Source organism: Stegostoma tigrinum, chromosome 26 (assembly GCF_030684315.1).
Source record: "Stegostoma tigrinum isolate sSteTig4 chromosome 26, sSteTig4.hap1, whole genome shotgun sequence".
NCBI lineage: Eukaryota > Metazoa > Chordata > Chondrichthyes > Orectolobiformes > Stegostomatidae > Stegostoma > Stegostoma tigrinum.
Window position 1 is genome coordinate 17,106,549 of NC_081379.1, and position 21,734 is coordinate 17,128,282.

The 21,734-nt window shown below is 39.2% G+C and overlaps 1 protein-coding gene across 2 annotated transcripts in view; it reads left to right on the plus strand.

Annotated features, from left to right (window-relative positions):
- The window catches only part of grk3 (G protein-coupled receptor kinase 3), a 278,643-nt gene that overhangs the window by 173,953 nt on the left and 82,956 nt on the right, over nucleotides 1-21,734 (plus strand). For both annotated transcript variants that reach the window (XM_048555682.2, XM_059655001.1), the window contains 3 exons: nucleotides 245-296; nucleotides 7,386-7,477; nucleotides 11,395-11,494. In XM_048555682.2, coding sequence (XP_048411639.1) covers nucleotides 245-296; nucleotides 7,386-7,477; nucleotides 11,395-11,494 — 244 coding nt within the window. The remainder of the gene's footprint in view (nucleotides 1-244; nucleotides 297-7,385; nucleotides 7,478-11,394; nucleotides 11,495-21,734) is intronic.

Below are 21,734 nucleotides of genomic sequence, written 5' to 3' on the forward strand. Positions count from 1 at the left end.
GAAGATCTTATTTGTGGCAAGTTACCACTGAGGTATTGATAGTTGAGGAGTTCTCTAGCAACTGTCAATATCGACAAGAGAGAAGGCAAGTATATTGGAAGCACAACCAGGATTTTCTTCCATCTGAGATGTAATTTAATTTACCTTTATGGGTTTTGTGCCTTGACATCACAATTTCAACAGCTGGTCTGTTGTGATCCAGGGATTTCTCACCAAGTCTTGTCTTTGATTTTTTTTATTACAGTGACAGGTTCACTAGGTTCTGCCAATGGAAGAATGTAGAACTAAACATCCATGTAAGTACATTGTCTGCTTTTGCGTCATTTTTTAATGTTGTTAAAATATGGTACAAATGTTATTTTTTGCGTTGGATTCTTAACTTACAGCTCTGAATGTTTGACTTGTGAGTTAGTGACACTGCTATTTTGCGGCCCAGTATACAAGTGATAGATGTACTTAGATTATGTAAGTTTTATGCTGTCCGTCCTCTGGATAAGATACTAAACTGATGTCTCATCTGTTTTAGAGATAGTAGGAACTGCAGATACTGGAGAATCTGAGATAACAAGGTGCAGACCTGGATGAACAAAGCAGGCCAAGCAGCCACAGAGGAGCAGGAGGGCTGACGTTTCAGGCTTAGACCCTCCTTCAGAAAAGACCTTTCTGTTTCTGAAGAAGGGTCTAGGCCTGAAACGTCAGACCTCCTGCTCCTCTGATGCTGCTTGATTTGCTGTGTTCGTCCAGCTCTACACTTTGTTATCTCATCTACTTGTTCGTTTGGATATTAAGGACTTGTTGACATCATGAAAAGTGAAGCAGGGAGTCCTAAGCAAAATTCTTCTTCTTCAGTGACAAATTATTAAATTGTTTATCAGATTTCTCCTCGCAGGATCTTACTGTAAGCTAATTGTCTGATTTGTTTGTCTACACAGCATTAGTGACTATATATCATAGTAATTCATCGGACTTGAAATGATTCAGGACATTGAGTGACATGATAAGAAGTCATACAAACACACGATTCTTTTCTACAGTGCTAATTTATAGAATTATAGAATCCTTACACTGTAGAAAGAGGCCGTTTGGTCCACTGAGTCTGCACTGACACCTCCTAGACCCAGTCCCCTCCCTATCCTTGTAATCTTACATTTAGCACAACTAATGCATCCACCGTACACACCCTTAGATACTACAGGGCAGTTCAGCACGGCCAGTTCATGTACCCTGCACATCAGTATACTGCGGGAGGAAACTGGAGCACCTGGTGGAAACCCAGACATGGATATAATGTCAGAGATCATGGGAACTGCAGATGCTGGAGAATTCCAAGATAATAAAATATGAGGCTGGATGAACACAGCAGGCCAAGCAGCATGTGCTCCTGAGATGCTGCTTGGTCTGCTGTGTTCATCCAGCCTCACATTTTATTATCATGGGTATAATGTGCAGTCTCCACACAGTCCCAAGACTGGAATTGATCCTGGATCCCTAGTATGGCAGTTGTGCTAACCACTGAGCCACCATGCTGCTCAGTATTTTGTTATGAGCCGTTTGTGCTGTTTGTTTTTGAGTAACATCTGAGAATTGTTCTGGGCTGAATTTGAACTTCCTTATTTCAAGCTCCTTCCGGATGTAACATCCTCCTGTTTACAGGAAGTGTCAGATTGATAATTATCTTGGAATTCCTAGAGTTTGTTTCAACTTAACAAATCCAATTTATATCCTTTAATTAGCATGAAAAGCTCTGTTTTTATTGCCTTTGGTATCAACAAAATGCCAATACAACATAGTATGGTAGGATGCAGTTTCTTCTGGACCAGCTAGCTACAGCTACAATTGTTAATTGTATACCTGCCCTGTTCAAGAGTCATATTAGTGACTCCAAATAAAGGTACGATGTGTAAAAGTTAGAAAACTGAAATAAACACAGAGAATGTTGTTGAAACTCAGCAGATCTGGTAGAAACTGCGGAGAAAGAGAAACAGAGTTGACACTTCAATTCTGTTCTTTGGAACTCTGGCTACTGAAAGGTTATGGGCCAAGTGCTGGAAAGTGGGATTAGTGTATGTAGGGCAGGGCTGAAGGGCATACTTTTGTCCTGTGTAACTCTGACTCTCCAGATGCTGCCTGACCTGATGAGTTTCTGCAGCATTCTTTGTGCTTGGTTCGCATTGCTGAGTTTGACACAGAGTTCACAAATGATCCATCATTTGTTCAAATGCTTAGAACACATCTCTTCTTACCATCCAAGCCCATCCCCAAAGACAATCGGCACCAGTTGATCATTAGACACCAGACAAGTTTCAACTCTTGAGTAATATATACCAGGAATACCATAAAATATGAGGTCATGAATATTGTCTGTCCAAATGGATTGCTTTATTGAAATTTTACCCAAACATTCACTCGGTGATTTTGCAGTTTCCAGCAAATAGATGCCCACTACAGCTCATTTAGTTGAATACCTAGTTCTCATTCCAGGCTTGGAGGGTAACTTTACAGAATTTTGTTTCAAGATTACAGGATTTATTGATTTGCCCAAAGAGACGCTTTAAACCATAAATAGAGACTACATTATCCGACCGACATATAAATTAGGATGACTTTTGTGTAATTGAACACCATTGCATGTGAATGAAATCCACTTTTCCTGTTTCATCTCTCTAATGATCCTCTTATCTTGACAAAATGCTGAATCATAATCTACTTTCACAGTATCTGTTGAATGCTGTGAAGAGCATTCAATTTTATTTAAAGCCTTTTCTATACACTTCACATCTTCAGTTTCTTTCACAATACCCATAGCAGTAATCTACTTACTGAATGATGGTCAACAAACCCTGTGCCTTTGATAATAAAGTGTGAAGCTGGATGAACACAGCAGGCCAAGCAGCATCTCAGAAGCACAAAAGCTGACGTTTCGGGCCTAGACCCTTCACCAGAGAGCTTCATCAGAGAGAAACCCTGTGCCTTCAGTTAGTTTATGAGTTTTGATGTAGAGGTAGGATAGTCAATGGCCATGTGATTCCCCATTAAGTTCCTGCTAATGATAGTTATACAAACCTCGCCTTAGGCTTTATAATTAGCTTTATGGCTAAGTACTTTGAATTGAAGAGCTGGCACCACATGATCAAGTGTAACTTGTTTGAGCAATAAAAGTCAGCACCTTGTAATGCACTTCAACACTGTCATATAAACCAGAACCACTCAAGATTGATGGTTATCCTTTGATGATAGCTAAGAACTCTTGATGAAGAAAGTAATCAGCCAGTCCTGACAACATTGGATGTTGGATGTGTTAAGCTTTTCATCGCTGTGTTGTCACTTTGGGCACTATTTTGAACATAATTGGTGAATTTTGGAAATGAAGCAGGAGACACCACTTACGGAGGAACGATGCTGAAAGCCATATTTCTTCAGCTAAGTGGCTGGAAAACAATGAGAAGCTGGGAATAATTTTCATAAGACTGTTTAGAATGGTGGCATGGTGGCTCAGTGTTTCGCACAGCTGCCTCCCAGCGCCAGGGACCCAGGTTTGATTGCAGTCTTAGATGATTGTGTATGTGGAGTTTGCATATTCTCGCTGTGTCTGCTTGGATTTCCTTTGGATACTGTGGTTTCCTCGCACAGCTCGAAGATGTACAGGGTTAGATGGATTGGCCATACTAAATTGCCCATCGTGTCCATGAATGTGCAATCTAATTAGTTTAGCCATGGTAAATGCGGGGTTGCGGGAATATGGTGGTGGTGGTGGTTTGGGGGTGGGTCTGGGTGGAATGCTGTTTTGAGGATTAATGCAGACTTAACGGGCCAAATGACCTCTTTCTGCACTGTAGGGATCCTATGATCATTATAACTGCATTATAACAGTGCAGAATCTCAATGCACAGAAAATGCAGAATTAGGGCAGTACATGGATGTCAGAAGCCGGATATTATTCAAGGATAGCCTAATACATCTCCATTACAGCAGCAGGCAAGTCCTGTTCAGTTTTCCTTCGAGAGAAATGCATTCATGTCTATAATGGAATAATTATTGAAATGCATCAAGCTAAATTTTTTCCAGGGTAATATTTACTTTTGTTAAGAGGAGCTGGCACTAATTAGTTTATTATTTGACCCTTTAAGTAAGTACTTCACAATAAACCTCAAATACTTTATGAAATGTTAGTGGGATGGCTAATGGAATGTTGGTGCTTATTTCAAGGGGTTTGGAGTGTAAGAGCAGGGAAGTCTTACTGCAATCCTGCAAGGTACTGTTGAGACCGCATCTGGAGTTCTGTGAATAGTTTTGGTCACCTTATTTAAGGAAATATATCATTTAATTGGAGGCAATTCAGAGAATGTTCACTAGGATGATCCTTGGTATGGAGGGATTGCCTTATAAGGAAAGGATGAGACTCACTTTTCGAAAAGTAGAAGAATGAGACGTGATCTCATTGAAGCATAAGAATCTTAAGGGGCTTGACAGTTTAAATGCTAAGAGGATGTTGTTCCTTATAGGGGAGTGTAGGACCAGAGGACATAGCCTCAGCCTCAGAATAAAGGAGTGTCAATTTGAGACTGAGACGATGAGGAATTCCTTCTCTGAGATGGTTGAGAGTCTCTGAAACTCTGCCCCCACAGCTCTCTGTGGCAAAGAGTTCTAGTGTATATTTAAGGTTGTGATCAATGTTTTCTTAATCAGTAGGGGAATCAAGGGTTATGGGGAAAGGGCAGGAAAGATCATAACGCATAGCAGAGCGAGCTTGAGGGGCCAGACAGCCTACTCCCGTTTCTATTTCTTATGGACGTACGGTCTTTACTTATAATTCAAATATAGATACACAACTGATTTGATTTGAATTGGACTTTCAGAGAGAAGGAGCCTACTGCTTAATATTGAGTTACCAGAGACACCCCTAAGTTAAAGTGAACATTCAAGGTCTATTTCAGGCCATGTAAATGATATGTCCAGTCTAGAACTGCTTCTTGCAGATTAATATGTTGGCTAGTGTGCATTAAATACAGGACTATACAAGGGCCAAAGTGTGATCCACAGTAAATGGTATAGAGACCAGACAGCATTACTTTCAGGGTAGCACACGAGCTGGAGTGTTACCTATAGAATAGCACCTAGGTTAGAATGGGCTGTAAAGCTGTTGTATATCAGTCTTGAAATTGTTTTTCTTAACAAGCAGCTTTGGCTAATGCCCATTTAAGGAGTGAAAAATAATCTGCCTATACTCCTGGCACATGTAGGTGACTACCACCTTCGAAATATTTACCTCAGTGGGAACAAAAGAAAAAATATATCATATTTACAATACTCACCTACTATTGTTTTGCTTCATAACAAAAAGAAATGGAGAAGGGGATGGTGCTGCTGAAATTGCCCAGTTTAAGTGCTCTAATGAGAAGAGGGAGTGATAGAAAATTGCTGAGAAATTGTGCAAAATACGTACAAATCTAGTGCTAATGGATTCAAGGCATTTTCTCAGCCCTCTGGTTCTGGTTGTCTGTTCAAGCAACGTTCTGCAGCTAATTGAATGATTTTATGAATGAAAATCTCATGCCCGTGTGGTTTGGATGGGCAAGGCAATGAAGAAAATATGTTTGGTTTCTACTCTGTGGTCGATGACTACTTGCAGATTAACATGTTGGCTAGCATGCTGTAAGTACAGGATAAAACACAAGCCAAAACATGTTCCATGCTAAATAGTCTACAGTCAAGGCAGAACACAAGCTAGAATAACATCCTTAGAATAACGTTCAGATTAGAACATACTTTTGATGCTACAAACATCAATGGTAAGTATTCTGGAAAAAAAACTACTGTTGTTGTTGTATCTTTAAAAACATATCTAAAATCAGATTTTATGACTTGAAGCCATGTTTCTCTGATAAAAGAAGCAGGAATTCTGTTAAATGAGCCAGTCTAATGCTTTAGCAAATGTGTTACAATTGCACTAATATCGATAGATAGCGTACAGCACATAAACATCTTGTTAGATCACTGATTCACTCTCTTATCCCATGTTGTATAATTTGTAAATATTAATGCTTTCTTTTCTGTACAAGCTTTGTATACCACTGATTCTGATAATACACGTGTTTTATAAATCCCCTATTATTAATTACATAAATAATTCACTCCATAACATTCAAACTCTCAGAAGTGCTCTGGCATAGAAGGGGGTCATTTGGCACATTGTTTCTGCAACTGCTCCCCCAAATGAACATGAAGGCTTAGTGCAATTCTGCTTTATCCCACTATCCTTGCACATTGTTTCTGTTTAAATAATCATTCAATGATTTCTTCAATTACTCAATTAATCTTGTCTTCATTACACTTCCAGGCAGTGTATTCCATACCTGAACCCCTTTTTGCATGACAGAGATTTTTCTGCCATCACATTTGTAAATTTCAATTCTGTGCCCTGTTGCTCTTGAACCTTTTACGAATAGGAACTGTTTCTCCCCAACTACTCTATCAAGACCCCTCATGATTTTGAAAACTTCTATCAGATTGAGTCTCTCTTAGACTTCTTCACGCCAAGGAGAACATTCCCAACCTCTCCAATCTATACTGAACTGAAGTTTCTCATCACTGGATTCTTGTACATTTTACATATTGCCTCAATCAGATGCTCCATTAAGTGATCCAATGACTATAATTCTGTAGGGCAAGTAAAAAGGAAAAGGAAAAATTGCAACAGTGTAAGTGTAGATTTTTTGCCCCATTGGGTTGTAACTATATCGCCCTATGTAAACCAATGGAAATCTTAGGTGTACATCTGACTCTGGCATATTTGGTTTTGCAATAAGCCTATTAGCGCTAATGAAAGCTACATGGATTAATATTTGTATTTATTGAAACATTTGGAAGTAGAAGTATATTCAAGTGACAGTAAAATTGTTCAGTGATCAAAACTTGGTCTAATTGTGATGACAGCTGTAGAAATCAACAAAAATCACAAATTATTCTCAATAATTAATTCATTTGTTACCCCCTCATACACTGATTTTATTTTTAAAACAGCACTTCTTGGATTATTAAAGGTTCATGTGTCCCACATTATCAGTGCAAATCCCGTGCCACTTTTTGTAACAACAGCCTCTGTTCCCTATCCTGTCCTGCAATAATACTTTCCATCCCGTGACACTTGTTGAAGTAATGTCCTCTACATTAAATAGAAAGTAATATCCCACTTTATATCACTTCCTGTGACAATACAATGATAATACTGCCTATTATAGTAGCAACCACTGTCTTAGTGTATTATTGCAAGATGTAATATCTCTGAAAGGATAAGTCCAAATTCACTTAAATAAAAAATGTCTGAACAATGTGTCAATTTCTGCTAATCAGTGCACAGGATTTATGGCATTTCATTTATTTTGCAGCTAACAATGAATGACTTCAGTGTACATCGTATAATCGGAAGGGGAGGATTTGGTGAGGTTTATGGATGCAGGAAAGCTGATACTGGAAAAATGTAATTTTATTCCTACCTTTGCTATTTATTTCCAAGAACTTGAGTTCGATTTCATTACATCAATGTACAAGCCACACTATAATTTGTATACTATTACATGTAAGATAATAGGTGGACTTTTTTTTGTGAGTGGATAACATCCAAGCTGAAATTACTTTTTACAGATTAATATGTTGGTTGGTGTGCATTAAATAGACAGGCCAAAGTGTTTCCCACACTAAATAGTTGAGGGACCCATGTATTACATTCAGGATGGTCAATGTGTCACCCATAGGATAATGCACAAATTACCACATGCTACAAAGCAGTTGCATACAGATCTTGATGTTGATTCTCTCCAAGCAGCTTTGGCTAATGCTTATTTGAGGAGTCAAAAGAAAAATATGTTTGTAGGCCTGGTGCACACATGTAACTACTACCTTCTAACCATCAGCCTCTCTGTGAACAAAGGATGACATACTTAGAATTTTGCAGACAGTGATCCTGGTTGTTGCCAACAGTAACTCCATGATTCAACATCTTCTGTTTAGCAATTTAGTTCATACTGATACCAGCAAAGTTTGAACGTCTATGAATTTTATGTAGATGTATGAGAAGAAGTTGAAGCTGACAAAATAGATCAATATTATTGAATTAAGCTTCCAATTCTTAGTCCAGTGTTAACTGAGCATTTATCTTGAGGTACAGTCTTGTAATTTATATAAATTATGTAAATAATTTATACAACCTTACGAAAAATGGGATTCAGCACCCTGAAACATATTGCCAAATTTTGTAAATTACAGTTGGTGCAGAAAAAAATAGTCTCAGATTAAGCCCTACCCAGTACCTTGTCTCAGAGTGACCAGTAAGAATGTACATGAGACGTTTATGCTTCTCTTCATGCAGATATAATTTTTTCCACATTAAATGACTATTCCAAATGGATAACAGAGTATAGTTGTGAGAAACTAACTTGGAAATGGGATAGGGAAGAGAAAATAATTAAAAGAGAATGAAGACCTGTTTTAATCTCCATAGATTTAAACCAAGGGTATTGATGGGAACATCTGTAAGATCCTTCTGAGTTTTCAGTTTAAAGAGTGAGAAGGAGGTTGGAAGCATGGAGCGTCTTGTGTTTCAGGCTGAGGAAGATCTTTGCCAGTGAGGCATCTGGACAACTTCTACAGTTGAGGATGGTCATAATTTTAGTTAAAGTGCAAACTGATTTCAATACTTTCTGCCTGCTCCCCGAAAATCTTACTAATTGGGTTTTATTTCCTGATTATGGGACAAAAGTATTATGTATCCAAGGTCCATGATTTTGCAATCAGTAGTACTTTTGTCATTATTTTTCATGAAAATAAAACTGAGTTAGAAACTGGAGTCCCGGTCTTCCGATTACCATCAGATCAGATGTGACCGAGGTAAATCCCATTTTTACAGCCAGCATTCCATCATAGGAAACTGGTTAGGAATTTACCCATCATAGGATCAGTGTTTGCATCAAGCCATATGTTTTTATACAGCAATATCTACCAAAATCTAGAGAGTGAAATGTTTAAAGATCCCAAAAGCTTGTTTAAAGCTACCCAAAGCGTCTGTGTGGGTAGGGTGACAGGCGATTATGTAAGGTGTTAGGTGACTGAGTGGGTGGACATGTGGGTGAATAAGTGAGTAGGCAAGTGATTGAGTGACAGGGCTAAAGTGGCAGATTGATGAATGAGTAAGTGGGAGAGTGGGGAGGGTACAGGTGGTGAGTAAGTTGGTCAGATGGATCAGGTGTTGAGGGTGTAGTGGGGTGTTGCTAAGGTGTCTGTGGAGAGGGGAAGTGTTAGTGACTTATTGGGTTATCAATGGTGCAGTTGGTTGCGGGTTGAAGCAAGTTTTTAATGACTAATTTTTCCTGGCTAACTATTAAGGTAATGGAGTCAGAATCCTCCAAAGCCTCTTGCCTCACATTCATATTTAGGGAACTGTTTTGGAGAGTTCCAGATGCAGTGTAATTGCCTGTCAGATGTTCAAACATCCTGATCAATTACTGCATAGTCAATGTACCAGAATATTCAAGAGGCCCAGATACACATCTTTCAGAACGTATCTGTCTCCAACTGTCTGGAGATTCGAAGATCTGTCCTTGAATTTATTTTTTAAAAACTCAACTCTGTTGCAACTAAATTAGATAATTTACCCTGACAGCACATGAGGTTCAATAGTAGCATAGCATTCAATTAAAGATAGATAAATCAATGAAGAAATATGAGCTATTTAAAAATTGAAAACCTCTTATGAATGAGCTTTTTAAAAAAAATCAATTGTGCCTTTTTATAACCACTGGCAGTGTGTCCTTTCATAAAAACAATGAAGATGAATGTGTTTTTTCTACTACACATGTAAAGTTCAAAAACTAAAATAATGACGAGGGAGTTCATTCACCCAATTTGATTGAGGCTTATAGAAAAACTGCAACCCACCAAAGAACAGCATCCAACTTCTTTAACAATTCGAGCGATAGCACCTCCATCATCATACTCAGGTTTGTAATCCAAATTTTAAACACTGTTTTTGTGTGAAAATTGATTCCTGACAGCATTTATGATATTCATTGCCATTGTTTAACTTTGTCTTTGCAATTATTCCTTTGTCTTGCAATTGTGATTGAATTTGATGTGGATTAACTATTTCTGTTTCAATTATTATCTCAAAATGTGTCAATATAATATTGTCTCATGTACATCCTTTCAAAGTAGAGTCAAGAAGTTGCTGCTCTGACACTGGGGATACAATTGATTACATACATCAGTATGCAGAATCCATATTTTCACTGTTCCCCTCAAGCCTCGCTGTTGTCATAGAATCAAAGAAATGTGCAGCATAGAAACAGACCCTTTGGTCCAACTCATTCAGGCTGACCGGATATCTAGTCCCATTTGCCAGCATTTGGCCATATCCCTCTAAACTCATATCCCATAGCCCATATATCATAGCCCATATCCCTCTAAATACCCATCAAGATGCATTTTAAATGTAGTAATTGTACCAGCCTCCACCACTTCCTCTGGTGGCTCATTCCATACGCACACAGCTCTGTGTGGTAAAAGTTGCCCCCTGTATCCCTTTTAAATCTTTCCCCTCTCACCTTAAACATTTGCTCTGTAGTTTTGGACAGCCCCACCCTGGGAACAAGACCTTGACAACTCACCCTATCCATGCCCCTCATGATTTCATGAACTTCAGTAAGGTCTCTGCTCAGCCTCTGATCCTCTAGGGATAACAGTCCCAGGCTATTTAGCTTCTCCCAAGAGCTCAAATCCACCAATCCAGGCAACACCCTTGTAAATCTTTTCTGAACCCTTTGGAGTTTCATAGTATCCTTCCTATAGCAGGGGGACCAGAATTGAATGCAGTATTTCAAAAGTGGCCTCACCCATGACTTGTACAGTTGCAACATGATCTCCCAGCAAAAACAGAATGTGTTAATCCAAGTGGAATCTGACAAAATAAATCAATAAGATTCATCATGATAGTCTCAAGAGTTTTACTGTTAAAACTCAAAGTCTGGCTTTGAAGAGTGACTGAGCTCTGATGTACCATGCATCCCATTTTAAGTCCACCACAATCCTGTCCTTTTCCACTCCCCTCACCCATGGGAAAAATCATCATTATTTTAATAATGTGTTATCTTGCTCCAGGAGGGTTATGTTTGGCTCATAACTGAAGGCAATTTGCCTCTGTGTTGGAAGTTCGGAGTTATGTGCGAATAATGAAAAAAATTGATTGCAGTCTCACTTTTCACCTCCTTTGCTTTTACTCTGTATCTGGCTGCCCAGCCTGAATCATAGATCCATACTGCATCCTGTACATTTTCTGTTTATGAATCATTTGGATCTGTAGTGTGACGACTTGTGTAATTATCCTCTTTTACTTGTGACTTTCAGGTATGCCATGAAGTGTTTAGATAAAAAGCGAATCAAGATGAAACAGGGAGAAACGTTAGCCCTTAATGAGCGAATCATGCTGTCACTAGTCAGCACTGGGGTGAGTTCAGATGCAGTTTTGTTTTTATAAATATATTGTTTGTGGAAGATAGTACTTGCTTTGAAAGTTGCCACTGGTGGGGGAAAAAAGTAGCTATAAACATCACATCTTACTTTAGCCAAATATGAGTGCCATCTGCCTCGAAGCTTTGGAATTGTTCAGACTTTGTTGACTGATGCTATAGTGGAATTAAAACACTTATGCATTCTGCTGCAGCACCAATTAATTACGTTCTTCCTATCTTTCTTGATAATAAATCATTTGGAATGTATAACTTCCTTCTCTTGAATCTGGCTTTGAATCTAATGGAGGTTATCATAGTCTCTGAAGTGCCCTTTATGAAACAAGCAATTTGTATTCAATTCCACATTCTTCATTTGACCATGTAACACACAGCCATGTTCACAGTAAGAGAAAGGTTATGCCCTCATGCCTCAAGATCTAATAACAATGAGCTAACAATATCACATTTCCTAAGTACTGTTATTTCTTGCTATTCATAACGCCAGCAATTCACCCAGGGCATTTTTAAACAAATGAGAACAAGTATAGTTTTGTTAAGGATGTGTAACTGGAAAGTCTCTAATGTTGCAATGCACTGGAAAGCAAGTATAGTGCAGTATGGAGTGCAAATTATCTTGGTTTGACCCAATTAGCCAACCTAATTGATGTTTTAAGGATGATAGATGTTGATAGAGCAAAATAATCTTTGGTGTGATAACTAGAAGTTATTGATTCAAAATCACTGGGAAAATGTTCTAGGGGTGAGATGAGAGGACATTTTATACACAATTGATTGTCAGAATCTGGTATACACTACCTGAAGAGGTTATGGAAGATGATTCCTTAAATAATTTAAAAACAGAGTTAGAGGGTATTTGAGGATGATGAAATTGCTGTTTTACAGGCAAAAGGCTAGGGCATCAGATTAAACAGAAGTAATATTTCAAAGGCCTGATGGACCAGTGACGACCTTGTTGTATGTTGGTCAGTTTCTACGGGAGGAGAAGCACTTCGCCACACTTTTTTCTAATGGAGTAGTGGGATAAGCTGAAAGATGAACGTAATCAGTGTGACAGTGTCACTGGAAATATTGACCTTGGCCACTGGCTTTGATGACATGTATAAATGATGCATGGGTGGCACAGGAAAATAATTCATCCATCTTCAATTTTCTGCTTCTCTTCCAAAAACTTCTGGCTTGTTAAATAGACTAATAGTCTCCATTCGGCCTATGCTGTAAAAGGCATCTCAGCTGATCCTGATTTGATCTTTATCCAGCATCCACAGCATCTCCTATTGTATCAGATGTCTTGGAAGAGCATTTGGGGGTTGAAAGATGAGTTAATTTTCCTCCTTCCTAGGCAATGGAGAACCATTGTAGTGCCCCAGCTACTATTTTGACTGTTATTTCAAATCTAAACCTGAGACATCTTAAAGTCTGTATATCCCCATTGTGCAGATTTTTAAGAAATAGATGAGAAAGGGGATGACTGCTGTTTCCAAAGCTAATACATGTAAACAAATCCACCTTGTCTAGGCACAGTGGAGAATCTTTCTGGCCCCTTGGAGGTGACAGGCTTTGAGGGGAAGGTGAAGGGCAGGAATTGGGATAGTTTCCAGGTACATTTCCAAGGGTGGATTGCCAGGGTAATCCCTGCACCATGGAGATGGGTGACAAACTAGTCCACTCAAGAACCTTTGTCCAAAGCTAACTAAACTTTCCTGGCATTGGATGTGTCTCTTGCTGAGCCTGGAGTTGGGCAGCTACTTGATGGTACCTTCCAGTGGCAGGTCACAGGGCCATTTGATCCTCCTCTTAAATTTCCATTGACAAAGTTCACGGCTGAAATGGCCCCACCTATGGCTATGAGCATTCCTGTACAATGGTTCTTTATTTCAGCCCTGTCAGCCTGATTAGCTGTGATCCTTTCTTAAAAATACATAGTTCTGAAGGTATCCAACAGTACCTTCATTTGGTGACCCAGTCAGCCTCAGCAGCATTCACCTCTCTTGGTGGAACTTCTAATATTTTAAGCATACAGCCCAGTTCATTGATCCTCCAAGTGTTAGGCAGTCTAGCCTACCATCCTCAATTGTACAGCAGAGGAGACCTGTTAATTGCTGCCTCCTGTAAGATCATAATGCCATGTAGATGACAGACACCAGTGAAGTAGACCCTGATTATCTCATATCATCAGTTACTTTCTATTTTGGGAAGATTCCAAATAATTCCCAAAGCTGTTCTGGACACAAGTGTTTACAATAACTTTATGTCCCTGTATAGATTCCTGTAGCCATTGTGTGTCACATATTACATGGAAATGCATTTTCAGTAATTTTTCTGTACAGGTAATTTAATTTCTCATTCCATTTTATTCATTATAACCCTGGTTTTCATCTCAGTTATGAAAGAAGTAGATCTATTCTATCCGCTGCACGGAGGTCCCTCATAATTGTGTACACTTCAATTCAATCTCCCTTCAGGCTGATTTTTTTCAGTAGTAAATGAGCCTAACCAATCTATCCTCAATGTTATGTGGCCACCAGAACTGGCCACCATATTCAAGCTATGGTCTGGCTGGTGTTTATGCAGTTCTACTTAAGTTCCCCCTCTTATTGCCTGTGCCTATATGAAATTTTCTCCTGACATTGTCAGAGCTCCTTAGTTATTAACTTTAGTATATTTAAATTCCTCTTTCCTTGATTTTAAAGTTATTTTGTATTATGTGTCTTGTGCAGAGAAAGTGATTTGCCAACTTCTTTCAAGGGTCCAATTTACACTGCGATGATCAAACTATGAGGAAGCATGTAATAGTGGTCTAACATGACTTAAAATTAATTCTCTGGATGAGAGTATTGATGGCAAAGTCAGCATCTATAGCCCAACCTGTTAGAACCAGTGACATTTTATACTTCCTTGAAAAGCAGAACAAGAGAGCATTCAGGATTTGAGTGAAGATTTGTAGCTTGGGTGCTGATTGTAGATGTTGGTGTGTTCACCAGGCTGGGGGGTTTGATAGCAGGCATTGCGTCCCTTTACTAGGTGACATTCTCACTGCTGTGGAGCCTCCTGTGAAGCGTTGTTGTCTTGTGCAGTTTCAAATTTACATGGTCTGATTTTTGTTGCTTCCAGTTGGTGCCAGAATATCAGGTCTAATTCAGTGTGTTTGTTGATGGGATCCATGGATGAATGCCAAGCTTCCAAGAATTCCCTGGCTGTCCTGTTTGGCTAGTCCTATGATAGTAGTGTTGTCCCCGTTGAAAGTGTGGTTTTTCTCATCTGTGTGTATTGAAACCAAGGACATCTGGTCATGTTGTGTAGTTGCTAGCTGGTATTCGTGGATGTGGGTTGCTGGTTGTCTGCCTGTTTGTCCCACATAGTGTTTTGTGCAGTCTCTGCATGGCATCTTGTAAACCACATACGTCCTGTCTGTGGTATCAATTGGGCCTTTAACCCTGGTCAGTGCTGCCTCATTGTGGCTGCCAGTTTATGTACTGTCATGACTCTTAGTAGTCTGAGTAGTCTGGCTGTCAGTTCAGAGGTGTTTTTTAGATAGGTTATGGTGGTCATTGTTTCAGGCTTTTGTGAATGTACTATACTTAGACTTGCAGATGACATTTAACAAGGTGCGATGTCCACAATCATGACACAAAATAAAAGTTCATGTTGTAGGGGGGCTAATATATTAACATAGTTAGTGGGTTGACCAACAGGAAGAAGAAGGTGGGCATAATCGTTCTGTTTTTGGTTTAGTTTTGGTGTTTTAAGTGAAACGCCACAGGGTTCAGTGTTGACACCTCAATTAATTACAACCTACCAAATGTACAGTTGCTAAATTTGCTAGTGACACCAAGGCAGGTAGGAATGTAAGTTATGAAGCGAAGAAAAGGGTCTTGATTTTTTTGGACTGTGGCTAAAATGCTGAAGTTTGCTGGGAGCCACAAATTCCACCTGTGAACCCAGCCTCACTCATTTCACAGAAGTGTGATTGGGTGTGCGCCAAGGTTCTCACATGTATAATTCCCAGAGACAGCATGCCATTCAAATGGCCAACTGCCTCCACTGCAACAAGATCTTGGAATGCATGGATGTGTCGCCCAGAGATAGGAGATTAGACCAGGTAACAGCAGATTTGTTTTTCAGTGCTTTTCTTTTGGATGTACTAGTGTATCCCTGCACCATTTAAAAACAATCTTCTCCTTATTTAAACTATCTCAAACACCTGACATCCCACCAACCTCCGAAGGATTCCTGAATCCTACAGCCAAAAGAAGTCACTGTCCTATACCCGAAGGAGGTTTCCCCATCTACAAAGTGTCCTGGAAACTGTCCAACTTATTGCGATCCGTCGCAATGGCCAACAGCTGTCGACCTGTCAAGGAGTGTTTAGATATCTCAAAATTTGGGGGTTACTACATACAGAATTGACCCAGCCATATAAATCCTGTGACTCCCAGAAGCGGGTCAGAAACTAGGGATTCAGTGGCAAGTAACGCACCTCTTGACTTGATATGACTGTGTTTACCATCCACAAGGCATAAGTCGAGCGTGTTGGAATGCTTTCCATTTGTCTTAATGACCACAACTGCAATAACACTGTGCTTTTAACAATAGAGTGTAGTCTACAATATAGAAGTTTAAGCAACATGTTTTCTCCATTGTGTATTGTGTATTTGTTTTAGCCTTTCTTTGAATATGGCATGATTTGCATATGGGATCTGAGGGGCCCTGATGTTAGGTTGGCACAAAAAGCATGAGGGGCCTTAACAAAACCGCAGGGTTAGCAAATGAGGAATAGAGAATGAGGGTGTGACAGCAGGAGGGATCTTGCCTGTTTAAATATTTATTTTTAAACTTTGCACACAGAGTTGAGATTCAGCTGATAGGAAAATTAGAGGACACGCTGTTTCCCCAGTCATGTGCCCAACTCTCACCTGGGCTAAAAATCGAAAGTGCAGGGAATGCTTATTAAAGATCAGGACCTTGGAGCTGGGATTTCTCCTGGCGACAGTCCTGACCCAGAGACAAAGCTGCTGCAAGGGGATATAGATAGTGATATGAGTGGGCACAAAAAAAAAGGTGGATGGAATGTAATGTGTGAAACTTGTCCATTTGGCAGGAAGAATAAAAAACAGCATCTTTAAGTCAAGAAAATTTGCAAAGCTCTGAGATGGGGGCATCTGTGTGTTCTGGCGCATAAAACACATAACATTAGACTGCGGATACATCCAGTAATTAGGAAGGCAATTGGAATGTTGTCTATTGCACAGCATATACAATATAAAAGCAGGGATGTCCTACTGAATTTTGTTCTGCATTTGCAACTGCACCTGGAGTCCTGAATACAGAAAGGGGTCCTTATTTAAATAAGGATGTAATTGTGTTAGAAGCAGTTTAGAGAAGATCCCCATGACTGATATCTTGTGGAAAGGAAAAACGAACAGCACTTGTATCCATCACAGCTCAGAAGAATGAGAGGTGATGTTATTGAAACATATACAATCCGAAGCAAGCTTAATCATGTGGGTGCTGAAAGAATGTTTCCCCTTGTGGGTAAGCCTTGAGGTCGGAAACCATTTAAAAATAAGGGATCTCCCACTTAACGCTAACATGAAGAGGACGATTTTTTTCCTCAGTGCTGAGAGTCTTTGGAACTTTTTTTTTCCAGAGATCAATATAGATGTGGTCATTGAATATTTTTAAGGCAAAGATAGATGGATCCTTTACTAATAAAGAAGTCATATTATTGCCAGTTGGTGGGAACTTTGATTTGGGGCCACAACAGTCACCCTCTTCTTAAATAGCAGAACAGCTTGAGGGGCTGAATGGCCTCCTCCTGCTCCCAATTTGTATCTTCATATGTCTGCATATAGTTTCCGTCCAACGTAATTACTTCATGGTGAGGTATTTTGGGAAGAGTTGGGGCTAGGATCAGGCACTGTATAAACAAAAGTCTTTCTTTTCTGACTTTCCAGAATACAGCTAGCCTTCCATATCACAGATCGTGCCTTTGAGGTTCTTTCAGCCAGCGAAATGAATGAATATGTAATTGAACTTAATTCCCCCCCATAATTTGCATATTTTCAAATTTATGATGTTGTTTTTGGGGTGGACCATTGCAGACAGTGTTTCATATTCATTCTCCTGTCCTGGTTTTCAAAGTGTTAATGTGCTGACCAGGTGACTGACTGTGCAGTCACTGGCTACAATTGTAGATGACAGTATGATTGTCGCATTGCTGCTGTGTTAAGTGTCGTGCTTTATTGCTCCACTGCAGTAAGCTGTATTCATTGGTAACAAAGTGGCTCTGTAAAGCTTTTAGTAGCTAGCATTAGGTCTGAACAAACTGTTTCCTATAATTACGGAAAAGTAAATATTCAGAATCGTCAAACAAAAGGTGAACCATGGAATATTGCGTGAGTTCATGTTTAATAAAATTAAGAATTTCTCAATAAATTTATTCATATTTCATTGAAGCTATTTTCAAGTGATTAGAATCCTCAGTGCTGTCAAAAATATCACTTTGTTGTATAATTGCATTTTTTAATTAGTGTTGATATACAAATGTAGCAGAAAGAAAGGAAAAAAATTGAGACCTCAGAAACCCAAAAATTTCCCATTTCCTCTTTGGTTGTAAACTTTCTTTGGTAAGCTGGTACGTGGCTCCCTTCAAGACATTAACTGTTTGCTGGCGCCCAATTCCACGAATGCATTGTTCAGAAGAATGTCACTCTTGGATAATCTTAAACAATCATTTGGCTGTGAGACATCAGGAGGCCAACGCTAATATTTTCATGCATGCTGACTGCAAAGCGATCAGTACACTGCAAAGCAATAACAGTGAAAGAATGACCATGCATATATTACTTCCTCCACTGAAGGTGGGTGGAGATTATTCTTTTGCTGATTTCATAGCCTTTCTATTTGTATATAACATATTTGCAAGATTAATTGATGATTTCAGCAAAAGTTGGTACACCAATAACATATAACCCAAAGGTGAACTGATTAGGCTAAGATGCAGATATACTTTATTGAAGCATCCTTTAATATTGGTAGCTCTGGCAAATTGGCTTTTTTTCTTCAGATTATTTAATCTTCAGATTATCTTCAGATATACAGATGTACTTTAAAATAATACTGCCTGAAAGAACAGGCAGGGCCTTGTTTTAACATCTCAATCAAAGGTGGCACTTCCAACAGTGCAGTAGTTTTTCAGTTCTGTGCTGGTCTGTCAGCCTAGATTTTTTATGCTTATGTTTCTGAGGTAAGACATGAAGCCTCAGCCTTATGAGTCAGAAGTGAGACTGCTACCGAGTGACTTGGGGCTGAAAGAATCAGAAAAGGCGAGAAGTACCTATACATCTGTTGGAACCTGCTACTGTTGAATGTTCTGTGTCATAGCCAAGTATATGTTTTGGCTTCTTTGAGTAAATAGGTGTAGAAGAAAGGAATTAAATAGTAACACTTCTAGATGTTAATGATGTGGTTCTGGTTATTGAGAAAGTTGCTGAAGCGTTGGTTCTGCTGTGTCTCAAGATTCTATCCTGTAAAACACTTAAAAATACTTCTGCAGTGCAGTCACTGCTGTAATATAGAAAATGCAGCAATCCATTTTCACACTTAAAGCTCCCACAAACAGCAATGTGATATTGATCACGTAAACTGTTTTTGTGAAGTTGATCGGAAGATAAAAATAGAAAGAGACATGAGTAATAATTCCCTTCCCCTAAAAGTAGTGTCAGGGGATCCTTGACATGCACCCTAAATTGAGGTCCCATCTACATCATCATCTGCATCATAAGCATCTTATTTGAGTGCAGCAGTTCCTCAGTATGGCACTTAAGTGTCAATCTTGATTTTTGTGCTCAGGTCCAGAGGTAGGACCTGTACCCATAACCTTGTGACTCCAAGGTGAGAGAGTTAACAGCTGAGCCATGGCTGATGTGGCAGCCAGATGCACAGATGAAATCGGACTAGGCAACTCATCCCTGCGAGGCTGATGCACCATTCAAGAAGCTCATGGTTGATTTGATTGCAGTCCATGTTTCTGCCTATCCCCTGCATCACATTCTGTGTACACCAACTGGACTGCAGTGGCTCAAGAGGTGATTACCACCACCTTCCCAAGGGTAACTGGGGATGAGCAATCACTGCTGGTCCAACCAATGATGCCCATATCCATGAATGAATATAAATATTCATGATATTTGGTGCTTCACATAAGTGCCGTTTTGTACATATAAGTATAGGCAGTGCTGATTGGCTTTGTTGATCATTTGGAACATGAGCCTTGTGAATTCAACAGCAAATAACAATTTTAGTGACTTTCATTTTGGCATGGGTTTCCTTACTCCTTTGACTTCTTAAGCTTCAGTAACTGGAGAAGGCTTGTTTCTTGTATTATTAGCCTTCACAGTCGAATTCCACGTTTCCCTTGTTTTGATCTTGTTTGGCTGTGAAACTAATGGACAATTTTCTCATGTAGAATAAGATTGTCTTGTGCTCCATTTTCCTTTCAGCCTTTTGCTCATCTGCAGAGGTCCAGCTCCATGTTTTCCATATCACTGTCCACTGAGCTTATAGGATAGAAGATACAAATAATATTGTGTGAAGGACATAATTAGGCATTTTACCTTTATACCCAGGACTAGTATGCAAGTTTCTATAGTTAACCCCCTCCCCATATGTAAAATCTGTTCTTCTCCAGCATCTCACTACCATTTTCTTAATGACATGCTCCAATATTTCTACACTTTAATACATTATACACAACCATATTGATCTTTTACAATAGTTATGTCAGTCAACGAGGCACAGGCATTAGCATAAGTTAATAATACTTTGGAGTGTGGCTGCAAAGTTTACGCAATAATGCAGAGGTTTGCTCGTAGTTTGGAGGACAGTAGAGCTCCATTGTGCGGAATATTTGAACAATCTAGAAAGACCATATCTCTTTATTTTTCTGTATTTTTGATTGTAGACTGAAACAGGAAAAGAATTTCCCACCCTCAAAAGCCCAAAAAGTAACAAGTTACAATCTTAGCTCTTCAAACTTTCTTTGCTGATTTCTGCAGAATTCAATTTCAGTGAAACTGCCTGTAGTGCACATTAGCTTTGTCTGTTTAATGTGGAAAGTATGAACTGGTTAAAGAAATTTAAGTGATGGATTTGTTCCTTTTGCTGTGTACTCAATGTGTAGGTCTCTGCAAAACTCTGCAAAGGACTAAACAATTAGAATAGCATGCTGATGCAATCAAAAACAGTAGATCCTTGGACGTTGGGAATCTTCTAGCTTCTAGATAATTGTTGCAGGTTGAAGCTCTCCTGTGGATGCCCTTAGGCTTTTCATTTACATCATTAAATGGTTATATTTCAACTAAAATTTATGTTGCTTCAGCTGCCTCTTGTAATAGCTAAGGATGTGAAACCTAACGGAGGCTATGTAACGTTGTCAACAATGAAACGCCGACACCAGTCACAGCAGACCACATGACAACCTTCTACGCTACAACGATCTATGACTTCGTTATTGCCAATTTTGCAGCCTTGATTGGCATCCTGCTGTTGGGAAGGTTCCTATCACTGCACAGAAACGATTTCTGGCAATGTGGGAGGAGTTGGGAACCTTGTCAGTATCTAGCCTGATGCATTTTTTTCTGATTTTACCCCATCCCTTATCTTGAAGTTTACTGCCAAGGACTTGTTAAATATGTCCTCTCATGAACCACAAGTGGGAGGAGGTCTGTTGTCAGCCATTGTTAAAATGACACAGTGGTTGATATTTTACAATGACACTGTGAATTGTGATGCATGATGTTCAATAGCAGTCAATGCTTATCAGACTGGCCTACATTGAAAAATGTACAGATGGCCAATATTTCCGTGCTCCACCCCAAGTCTCTTCTTGGTGTTCAGAGCTTTCTTTGCATGGTAAACATGCTGTTCCAGTTTAGCACATGATTCTCTTACATCATCATGCAGTTGCATTTCACATTTGTGTTTTGTCCTCAGTATATTTTGTTTATTCCTGCTCACCCATTACAGGTGATACAATAAACTTCTTAACTCCAAAATGCTCTTTTTATGGTTCCACTGTAGTGTCTTTGTGCTCAGGCTATTTTGTTTGTCCTTTATCTTTTAAGGTGCAATATTTAAAACTGAAGCAACAAATTGAAGAAGAACTGGACCACATCACTTCAGAAAATTTAATATTTGATTTGATGCTTCTAACTT